The following is a 12,255-nucleotide window of genomic DNA, read 5'->3' on the forward strand; positions in this document are numbered from 1 at the left end:
TAAGTGCTCAATTAAATGCAGTGATGATGATGACATCAATAAGCTTATAGGAAGCTTTTCTTAAGCTACATTTTAAAGTGTTCATGGTTTGTAAATGTATATGGGGCTTCCCGAGTGGCACTAGTGGTAAAGAATCTACCTGCAATGCAGGAGACATAAGAGATGTGGCTTAGATCCCTGGGTCAGGAAGATCCTCTGGAGGAGGAAAGGACAACCCACTCCAGTATTCTTGCCTGGAGAATCTCATGGACAGAGGAGCCTGGTGGGCTACAGTCCACGGGGTCACAAAGAGTCAGACATGACTGAAGAGACTTAGCACACACACACTCATGGAATGGTCACCACTGATTTCATGGTTGAGTGTCCACCACCATTTCAGTGTGTACAGAGGTGTGAAAGTGTAAATGAGTAGCCTATGCTCCCCTTAACTAATTTCCAGTTAAGTCATTTAATCACTTCCTAAATTAAAACAATTATACTTACATACAATTTAACATGTATGTCATTTCATATGTGTTACTTTAAATTTTAATTCTCTTCTTAAATTGATGTTCTGCCTTCCCAAACATCTGTTAGGTTTCTTAGATAGCTTTTTACTCTTAATGCCCAGCATGGTGCTAGGTACTAAATAATTGTTCATTTGTCACAAAAAATGTATGCAAGGCTATGGTTTTTAAATATATATCTTTTGCTTACTATAATTTGCAAAGGTTATATTGGCTTCATAATTTTTCATAATGTTTTGTATAACACTCATAAAAATGGAATGGAATACTAACCCCAGTCAAATCATCTGGTTTTGCTGTGGAATTATTCCGAAAACGATCGAAGTTCCCAAAACTGCTGCTGCGCTGTAAAGTAGGAAAGAAAAAGCAAAAGAAACTTAGGATTTGTGACTTTCATTGACAAAACTGCTAAACAGATTAGATTATGGCTTAATAAGCCCAAGTCTCTTGTGAATACAGGATTAAAAAGACTCTTCTTTCTGGAATATCTAAAGGTGCTGATGGTGTGTTATTAACATTCTAATATTTACAGTTCATAAAGTGTCTTTTATGTTTATGGTATAGTGTTAAGCACCTTGTAGAAAATCTGTTAAATTATTTTGGACTTATAGTGTTAATTTTGCTTTTAAGAATGACATGTATTGCTAGACAACCAGGCAATTAATACAAAACAACAAAACAAAAAAAGAAAAGCATTTGAGTAGATTCACCATTGTGCCTCATAAAGATCATATTTGTAAAAAACTAATGCAAATGCATTTCCCATTGCTGACCCTTGATAATTTGAAACTCTCTACTAGATATCAGAAAGAGAAGGCAGCATATACACAGACCTATTAATAAATTGAAAAGAGCATTTAGGTATGCACGCTCTTAGGCTGGGAGTAAAACTGAATTTTTCCACATTTAACATGGAATTACAATGAGACCTCTAGGTCAATTTCATTCACTGGTTTTGAGAGAAAACTCAATATGTTAATAGAAGCCTTGTTCTCTTGGATGCTTTTTGCCTACAAGGCTAAATTTTTATTCATATGTAACTCATTCTAGGCAGGTAATTATAAGCAATTCCTGATTACTGCAAAGTAAATGATTCTTCTAAAGACATTTTTCAAAAATCTTTAGTCATGGAATCAAAAATTGATATTTTCTCATTATTTAATTTTATATATTGTTTGAGATGGATATCAGACGTTACAGAATTTATATATGTTCTGTCTTAAGAACATTATTTCATTTCAAGCTTATAAGATTTTCAAAATAGGCTGGTGGTACTTAAAAATAACCTGATAATTAGAAAAGTTAAAAATGGGAGTCAGTAATCTGTAAAACTTTGTATGTCCTTTAAAAGTCACAGACCATTTTAGTTCAAGAGGGCTTCAAAGGTACTTAGTCCTTGCAAGCACTCTTATTCTCAGATCTTCCTGCTAGCTATCTTTAAAACTCCTTGTTTCTCTTTTAAATGAGCTGAAATAAAAAGATCCTGCCATGTGACAAGGGGTGAGCTTGATAGACACTGTGATACAGAACACTACCCCAAGGATGATGGCTGTGTTAGACGCAATTAACGCCTTCTGCTGACTTGCTACCCTTGCTGAAGAAGCCCTTCAACTTGTGGCAAGAGGAGAGAAAAAGAAGGACTGAAATTGAAAACTACTCTGGAAAATACAATCTTCTCATGCAGGGCTTACGGACCTAGAATGATTTCCGAGAGCATTAATCACTTCAACTTGCCTAGTAGGCATTTCTGCCAGGCCATCATTGCCCGGAAATCGCAAAAGGGAATTGAGTGTGTTCTTGTTCTGCTTATAAACAATCTGAACACAGGGAAAGCTGTTACTTTTTTATATACTTGAAGCATTCTTATGGCCTATTGGAGCCTGTGCTTAGGGCACTTCTGTAGTCTATGCCCTGCCTATTAAATATTAATGAAGGTTACAATGTGTTATCCACCACTGGATAATGGGTCACGTTGCCCAGAGGGGCACAGAATAGGCTCACCTCAGCACTTCTCCACAGTATCTTCTGCCATTAAGTAATCAATAGTCACCACCTTTTAAAATTAATTCTCCCTTCATTATATCAATAGAAGCAGATTGAGAAGTAGTGGTTTTCAGAACTATTACTTTGGGTTTTGTCAGTCATCTCATTACAAATCACTCAAAAGATTCAAGCCAGAGGAGTAAAATATCAATCCATGCTAAGAAACCCTTAAGAAGCAAATCTAAGTATTTAAAATAATGTTTTTAAAATTTCATTATTCTCTTGTCAGAAAATGACTTTCTGAGATGGTTTCATAATGTATAGGCTATGGCTTATGATTAAAAAGGACTAATGCCTACTATGAGGTGTGGATAATGAACAAATGTGTAATTTCTACTCGTGTTAACTTTCTAATGAAAAGGTGAATCATGTGGAGGTAAGCTGGTTTCATAGATGATAGTCCTTTACAAATGAGAATATGTTTCAATACTGATAATTTTGCAGTGTATAATTGTAGTGGATTAGATTTGGCAAATACTATTTTGTAACAAATCTCCCATCAAGACAGAGCTATTATATAAACAAATAGGTATCAACAAAAGAGTAACTTAAATAAAAAAGCAATTCACATTTTATATAATTCTTTGCTTCTGTTGGATTATATTTAGTCTTCAACTATAAATCTGTATAGTTTTTCCTTATGCAATTAGATATGTTTGTAAAATGACACACCTGTGTAAGATAATTTGGAAAAACTAACAAAATTACATGCAATTACCCTTTGACCCAAAATTTCTAGACAACTAAATCAGATACACTTGAATCCAAATTGATTTGCACATCCACATTCAATGGAACTTTTTTATAGAAAAGCTATAAACCTCAATGTTCACCAGAAGAGGACTGATTGAATAGTATATGGTAAATTCAAATAGTAGAATTGTGTGCATCTGCAAAAAACAGAAATATATCTCTTATCTGATGTGGAATGATCCCAGGATATAGTGTATGTGAAAAAAGTCAAACATAGAAAAGTGTACATAATAAACTGCTTTTTATCAAAGAGTGGAAACACATCTGTATGTTTCAATACAGGCAAATATGTATTTCTTTCTTAGAGAAATTGGGTAAAATAAGCAAAGACAAGGAAAAGAAGAGAAAACAAACTTTTCTAAATATGCCTTGTTTCATTGATTTGACTTTAAAACTATGTAACTTTAAAAAATATTTATAAACAAATTTAAATAAAAATAAAGGCAATCCCTAACAATTACAAATAAAAATAATGAATCTAATTTTATTTTGAATTGATTGCTTAGAGACAGGAAATATTTTAAGCAACTAATAAAAAACAGTAATTTGAAGGTTTAAAGAACAACAAAAATGACAAATTTAACCTGTTTTCCAATCCCATTTACAACTGCATCCAAGAAAAGAACCTAGAAATAAATCTAACTACGGAGGTAAAAGACCTGTACTCAGAAAACTGTTAGTCACTCATGAAAGAAACTGAAAAGGACTCTTACAAATAGATAGACCATGCTCATAATTTGGAAAATTTAATATTGTAAAAATTATCATATTACCCAAGGCAATCTGTGAATTCAGTGCAATCCCTATCAAAATATTAAAGGTATTTCTTACAGAACTGTATGAGTTCACAAATAATTCTAAAAATTGTATAGAAACACAAAAGACATTAAATAGTGGAAGCAATCTTGAGAAAGAAGAACAAAATTGGAGTAATCACACTGGCTGATCTGAAACTATACTATACAGCTACAGTAATCAAAATAGTATGGTATAGACAGAAAGACAGGAACATAGATTAATGTAACAGAATAGAGAGCCCAGAAATACACCACATGGTCAATTCTACAACGAAAGGAGCAAGCATATATAATGAAGAAAAGACAGCTACTTCAACAAATGGCATTGGTAAACTGGAAAGCTATATGCAGAAGAATGAATTTGGATTATTTTGTCACAGTGCATAAGAAACTCAAAACAGGTTACAGACTTAGATGTAAGACCTGAAACCATAAAACTACTAGATGAAATCATAGGCAGTACATTCTTTGACATTAATCTTAGCAATGTATTTTTTGGATATGTCTCCTCCTGCAAGGGAAACAAAAGCAAAAATAAATGGGAATACATAAAGCTAAAAAGCTTTTTCATAGCAAAGGAAATCATGAACAATAAAAAAAGGCTGTCTACTGAACAGGAGATGGTATTTGCAAATGATATATCCAAAAAGTGATTAATATCAGAAATATATAAAGGAGTCATAAAAGTCAGCATCAACTCCCCTCCTAGAAACCCAATTTAAAAAATGGAAAGAGTACCCGAGTAGATATTTTTCCAAGGAAGATATACAGATGGCCAGCAGCACATGAAAAGCTTCTCAAGATCACTAATCATCAGGGAAATGCAAATCAAAACATTATTAAATGTCAAATGACTATTATCAAAAGACAGCAAATAGCAAGTTTTGGCAAAGATGGAGAGAACAGGGAACCATTGTGCACTTTTTGTGGAAAGGTAAACTGGTGCAGCCACATTGGAAAAGTTAGGAGGCTCCTCAAAAAATTTAAAAATAAAGCTATTATACAATCCAGCAATTTCACTCCTGGGCATTAATCTAAAATAAACATAAACACTAATTTGAAAAGATACATGCATCCCTTTGTTCACTGCAGCATTATTTATAATAACCAAGATATGGAAAAAACCTAAATACACATTCATACATTAATGGGTAAAGAAGATGTGGTATAAAGACACACACACACACACACACACACACACAGTGGAGTAAAAAGGAAGAAAATCTTGCCATCTGCAACAATGTGGATGGACCTAATGGGTATTTTTTTAACTGAAATAAGTCAGACAGAGAAAGACAAATACTGTATGATTGCACTTACATGTGGAATATAAAAATCCTAAACAAATGAACAAACACAACAAAATAGAAATAATCATACATACAGAGAACAAACAGGTGATTTCCAGAGGGGTGGGAATGGAAGGATGAGAGAAATAGATGAGGGAGATTAAGAAGTACAGATTTCCAGTTAAAAAAGAAATGAGTGAAATCATGAAATAGAGTCAATCATTCAATAATAGCATAGCATCTTCGTATGGTAACAAATGGTAACTAGACAGCCTGTTGATAATGTTGAAATATATAGAAATATTAAATCATGTTTTACACCAGGAATTAACATAGAGGCGTAGGCCAATTAGCTTTCCAAGTGGCTCAGGGGTAAAAGAAATCTGCCTGTCGATGCAGGGGATGCAAGAGATGTGAGTCTGATCCCTGAATCGGGAGGAACCCCTGGAGGAGGAAATGGCTAGCCACTCCAGTATTCTTGCCTGAAAAATTCCATGGACAGAGGAGCCTGGTAGGCAACAGTTCATGGAGTTGCAAAGAGTGGGACGTGACGGAATGACTGAGCACGCACATGCACATAGGTCAGTTACACTTCAGAAACTAACTCAGAAAAAGAGATCAGACTGTGGTTACTAGAGGTAGGAGTGGGGGAGAGGGGGAACTGGATGAAGGTAGTCAAAAGGCACAAACTTCCAGTTATAAGATAAGTAAGTATTAGGGATGTAATGTACAACATGATAAATATAATTAACACTGTGGTGTGTTATGTGCAAAAATTAAGAGTTCTCATCACAAGGAAAAATATTTTTAAAATTTTTGTTTCATATCTGTATGATATGATGAGTGCTCACTAACCTTATTGTGACAATCATCTCATGATGTATGTAAGTCAGATCATTATGCTGTGTACTTTAAACTTACACAGTACTGTATGCCAATTATATCTCAATAAAGCTGGAAGGAAAAAAGTTTTAATTTTAACCTGTTTTCAGTATTCAAACCATTATTAATGACATAGGTATATATAAGTGGGTATGTTAAGGGACAATGAAGATAAATAATGGTGTTAATGATATTTGAAATCAGACTTACTAGTCTATATTCTCAAATTTTTGATCTTGTCATACCATAAAGCAGGGAAGCTTTCAAAGATTCTGGAGCCATTCCAAAACAACACAATGGCCATATTAAAAATATTGTCCCTGGGATAAATTGTATCCAAGTATGGGACAAGTGGAGTATCAATAAGAATAATAACTTAGGTACATTGAAATATATATGTCTGAATTCATGAGTTCATAATGATACAAACTAAAAAGAAAAACACCAGCTGTTACTTTTGAAATGTTGCAGCCAGATTATGAAAACTGACAAATAAAAGGAAAGACAAATATTTAATCTGTCCTTCTTGTATGAAACATATTTTAGAGTAATAAGATACTTAATTAGGGAAATGTTTGCTTTCCATGTATATGTGTGTGTATAGTCTAGTTAATCAATTAAGTGATGAAATTACAAAGGTACCATTTTGTAAGTCCCTAATGCAATAATGGGACTTCCCAGGTGGAACATGGTAAAGAATCCACCTGTCAATGCAGGAGACACAGGAGACAAGGGTTCCATCCCTGGCTTGGAAAGATCTCCTGAAGTAGGAGATGGCAATCCACTCCAGTATTCTTGCCTGGAAAATTCCATGGACAGAGGAGCCTGGCTGGCTATAGTCAGTGGGGTCACAAAGAGCTGGACATTACTGAGCATACACACCAGACAACCTATTTATCTATCCATTCAGTAGTATCACTATAGGAGGAGACAGAAACTAAATACATAAGAAATTTTGAAAAATAAATGAGACAAGTGACTAAATCTAAAATGAAGTGACACTACAGATGACAGTGCAATAATGGGTCTAGGCAATGACCATCAATGGCTGCTAAAAATCACAAAAAGAATGAACCAGAATATGTGCTTCATAATGGAAGCATCTAATATCATTAATGAAATATTCTTTTAAAAAAAGTGCAATCACACCAAGCTTCTGAATCTTAACTAGCAGATCACAACAAATAAGACAAAGGAGCATACTAAAGGACATCAAAAATACGATGTCAATCAGAAAAATATAGGCAATGAGAAAATCTACAGGACAAATAACCTGGTTTCTTCAACTAATCAATAGAAAGAAATAAAGGAGGAGAAGGAAAGTATAAATTAAGAAGATTTAAGAATTGTATCAACTAAATACTGTACAATCCAAGGATTGTGTTTAGATATAGATCAAGTAAAGTATTTTAGCAAAAACATCCAGGAGACAACTGAGGAAATTTGTAAATAAGTAACTATATGATGTTATTAAGGAAGTATCTTTTTTTTTTTTTTGTAATTCAAAATAATCTAGTGAGGGGCAGGAAATATGTGAGCATAAAGAAGACATGTGACCTCTTGTTATTTAATGATTAATTAGGTGATGCATATATGGGGTAGATTGTACTATACTGTGTTTACATATGCTTCAAATTTTCCGAATAAAATGTTGGGTCAATAAAAGAAACAAAGGTACCTATATAAAAGCTAAAAAATAATCTACAAAGAGTTAATAAGGTGTGGGGGTAAGGGGGGCACATGAGAAAATTGTATCTTCCTCTCAATTTGCTGCGAACCCAAAACTGTTCTTTAATAGATAGTCTTAAAAGTTAATGGTTGCATAACTTTCTAAGGAACCAATTTTTAAAGATATCATTAACATCGGTTAGGTCATGTTTGTTTAGAGGTATGGACAAATTTAAGGAGAAAATAAAGTTTTGGTTTCTAAATTTATTTTAGTACAGCAAATATTTCAGTATAAATGTGTATTGTGTTATCTTTTAAAGACTATCTGGTTATGTAGCACAGATTCCCCTCTTCCATATAGCCTGCTTGGTGTACTCAAAAAATAGAGATGAATAAGTGGCACTTGGGCTTCCCTGGGGGCTCCGTGATCAAGAATTCACCTGCAGCTTGGATCCCTGGGTCAGAAAGATCACATGGAGAAGGAAACGGCAACCCCTTTCAGTATTCTTGCCTGGGAAATCCCATGGACAGAGGAGCCTGGTGGGCTACAGTCCATGGGTCGCAAAGAGTCTGACATGACTTAGTGACTGAACAACAACAAAAAATGGCATTTGGTGCGTTTAAACACATCTGTGTGTTTTGTGTTTGTGTGTGTCCCTACACAATACAATGAACAACATGTAAGAACTTAAGATTCTTTTTTGTTAGTCTCATTTCTTCTCTAGTTTTGTATAACAATTCTAATCATTATAGAATGTGAAGCTTCATATGAAGCTTGTAGCATTCTTGAAAATCATAGAGCCCTTCTCAATTAGGAAGTTGTCATGGGAACCAGAACTTGCAAAAAAAAAAAATCCTTTTTTTTTTTCCAGTTCTCCATCCTGCTGTACTCTCTATTATATCATTCAATTATAAAGTTTTAATCCTGTTTTCTGTTTTCAAAGAAACTTGCTACTAACCTGGATGAAAAGTATATAAACTTAGCTTGATAGAATACACTAAACTGGTTTCTCAAAACAATGACCGTCCCAAATTTATTAACATGAAGAAGAATTAGGGAGTCTCTCTTTTGGAATGTAAATCAACCTTTTGACCAAAACCAAAAGAACTAAACCCTTATTTTCATTTTTTAACCACTGTCCAACTGCTGGGATCTTCAAGTAAAATCTTATCTCCAGCATGACTTAATATTTGGGTAAGGCATCAGCGGAAAAGTTTCACAGTCTATTTCAAAGAAAAAATTTGCATATGTGAGTCAGACATCCGCAGTATTTTGAAATACACTGGCAAATAAGAATTACAGAGTGCCAACGCGTTCTCATATCACCTAAATATTGCATATAGAGCCTTCGTTGGTGATATGCTTTTAAAGTTAAGAATTATGTTTCAGCACGTGCTTGTATGAATATTCTGTAATGCCCAATCTCAATAAACTTGTCAGCCTTTATCCAAAGGCATTCCAGGATCTAATTGCTCTCACTAACTCAGGTGCTGAGGTCTTTTGAAGAGTGTGAAACAAGTTTAACTCACTTAAAATAATCTGTTAGGATTGCCTCAGTGTTAAGTAATTACACTATCATGTGGTGCTGACGGCACACAGTTGTTTGGGTGCCAGGGGCCTGAAGGCTGACAGACAAGCAGAGTGTGAAACATGACCTTCAACACTAACATTAACCCCAAGGAAAGGCAACTCAGTGCTCAAATATCTATCAAAGGTCTAAATATTTTTACACCTGGATTCTTAGAACAAAAGTTGGTCTATTTGATCTCTTTGGTTTAGTATTTTTCATGTCAGCTGCAGACCATCTAAAGGAAGTGCAGATTCTGACTCCACCATAGTGTTTTAAAGTTGTGTCAAAATTTCCATGCTAAATCTTTATTTTCAGAAGTTGGTGTGCCGAGAGATGTTTTCAGCAAATTGAAACTACATCAAAGAAGATGACCTAAAGGAAACTATAACTAAAAACAAAAAAATCATTGTAGAATGAGCCATACCTGCAAAAGTGGCTATCATATCAGTCTATTTAATGTAATGAAAACAAGTTTTATAAGTAAAAATAACTCAAACTTTCAGAATTCTCAATCATACTACTGCATTACTTATTATCATGTCTCATGATTTGCATTGCATACATTGACTGTAAGTTATGATGCACTTTTAGGAATTGAATAAAAATTAAGATACTCTATTTTGTCTGAAAGGAATTCTTAAAATAAATAATATTGATATGTCTTAAATAACTTTTCAGGTAAAAAGCATAATACAACGAAAGTTGTCACTTCATACTGCCAACTCTTTCAAAACCATATAGAATAAAAAGGAAATGGAAAACTTTAAAAAAATGTGACCATGATCAGGTTATCTTAAATGTCTCAGCTCCTCGTTTTTCCTACTGTAAAACTTCTGCTTGACTTACTCACTCCTGTATCATTATTATAGCACTTATTTTCTATTCCTTCTCTCTTTCTAATTGCTAAACCCATAAACAAGTACACTAAATGGTCCCTATTGACCCCCGCAGAATTGTTTCATTATGACCCTTCTTGGAAATCAATTTCCCTAGGGTATCCACTTTTGTAGCTGCTCTAGTTTACAGTAGCTTCTCTGCCTGTCTTCAGGCTGGAAGGCACATGTGTGAACAAAAATCTCTCTCTACTTATGTCCTCTTACCCTTGAGGATCTGTGTTGATTCTGCCTTCCGAACCTTCTACCTAGACTGTTGGAAACCCATATTTGCTCACTCCTCTCTTTGGGGAGTTTGGCCACATAATGCAAAACAATGTAATATGCCACACACACATTCTTTTAGCCTCCACATCTGCTCAATTCTTTCCCCAAATCTCTGTTGTAGGCATTTATTCTCATTGTTGTTGTTCAGTCACTGAGTGGTGTCCAATTCTTTGCCACCCTATGGACTGCAGCATGCCAGACTTCCCTGTCCTTCACCATCTCCCAGAATTTGCTCAAACTCATGTCCATTGAGTCAGTGATGCCATCCAACCATCTCATCTTCTGTCGCTCCCTTCTCCTCCTGCCCTCAATCTTTCCCAGCATCAGGATCTTTTCCAATGAGTTGGCTCTTCACATCAGGTGGCTGAAGTATTGGAGTTTCAGCTTCAGCATCCTTCCAGTGAAAATTCAGAGTTGATTTCCCTTATCACTGACTAGTTTGACTTGCGTTTGTGTGCATGCATTCTAAGTTGCTTCAGTCATGTTCAACTCTTTGTGACCCTATGGACTGTAGCCTGCCAGGCTCCTCTGTCCATGGGATTCTCCAGGCAAGAATACTGGAGTGCGTTGCCATGTCCTCCTCCAGGATATCTTCCTGATCCAGGGATTGTACTCGCATCTCTTATATCTCCTGCATTGGCAGGAAGGTTCTTTACCACTAGCACCACCTGCCGCCACACAAATGTGTCATTCCTGCATCAATGAAATAATTTTCAGCCCCTTAGTCCCAACTCTTGACTCTCCAATCATCTAAAATCATACCACTGGACTCCTAAAGTACCAGTTTTTATCATTCCATTCTTCTCAAAAAGTAAAGCTTGTTCCACATTGTTATGATGGCCACTGAGAGATTGCTCCATGCCAAGTGATGTATCTATAATCATTTCATTAAACAAATACAACTCTCCTTTGAGGTAGTTCTTGATTCTTCCAGTTTACAGATAAACAAAACTGAAGCTCAGAGAGTTTCAGTGGCGCTTCTTTAGTTATCAGGAAGCCCTAATTTGGCATGTTGTACATTGATGATTCCTCATAGGATCAGGTAATATTAGGCAATCTGATTAAGCATAACTGACACTCCTTGCTGGCCAAAGTGGACACATTCAATTATGTTTCTAAGTTGCTTCTCATGCTATTTTTCTCTCAAGGAATGTTCTTCCACTTTTCTTCCTCCTACTCAAATCCAGCCCATTCTTCAAGGTCTGGATCAAGTCATACCTTCTCTATGAGACCACTTACCAACCCTGCATCATTTTAGCACACAATGATTGCCCCTGATCTTAAGTGATGTAGGACCGAAAGAGAAAATCCTGCAGTTAGGAGGCTTGAGAAAACCACAGCAGATGACAAATTTCACACATTTCTCGTCAAGTTAAATGACAGAAAACATACATTTCCCAGTTATACAAAAGCAAATTATAACATGTTATAGTCAAAGAAAATGACTTGCTGATGTTTAATTAAGGAGCATAATGTTTCTACATTATGAAATTTGGTGTAAATATACTAAGTGACTTCTATGGCTAATCTTTGTGCTTAGAGTCAGGGTTGTATGTATGAATGAGTTAAGAATCTATCCTGGAAGA

The 12,255-nt window shown here is 35.1% G+C and overlaps 1 protein-coding gene across 3 annotated transcripts in view; it reads right to left on the reverse strand.

Moving 5' to 3' along the window:
- The window catches only part of LOC110141936 (SAM domain-containing protein SAMSN-1), a 93,427-nt gene that overhangs the window by 29,124 nt on the left and 52,048 nt on the right, over positions 1-12,255 (reverse strand). For all 3 annotated transcript variants that reach the window (XM_020900964.2, XM_020900963.2, XM_020900962.2), the window contains exon 2: positions 780-851. In XM_020900964.2, coding sequence (XP_020756623.2) covers positions 780-851 — 72 coding nt within the window. The remainder of the gene's footprint in view (positions 1-779; positions 852-12,255) is intronic.

This window comes from Odocoileus virginianus, chromosome 25 (genome assembly GCF_023699985.2).
Source record: "Odocoileus virginianus isolate 20LAN1187 ecotype Illinois chromosome 25, Ovbor_1.2, whole genome shotgun sequence".
Lineage (NCBI taxonomy): Eukaryota > Metazoa > Chordata > Mammalia > Artiodactyla > Cervidae > Odocoileus > Odocoileus virginianus.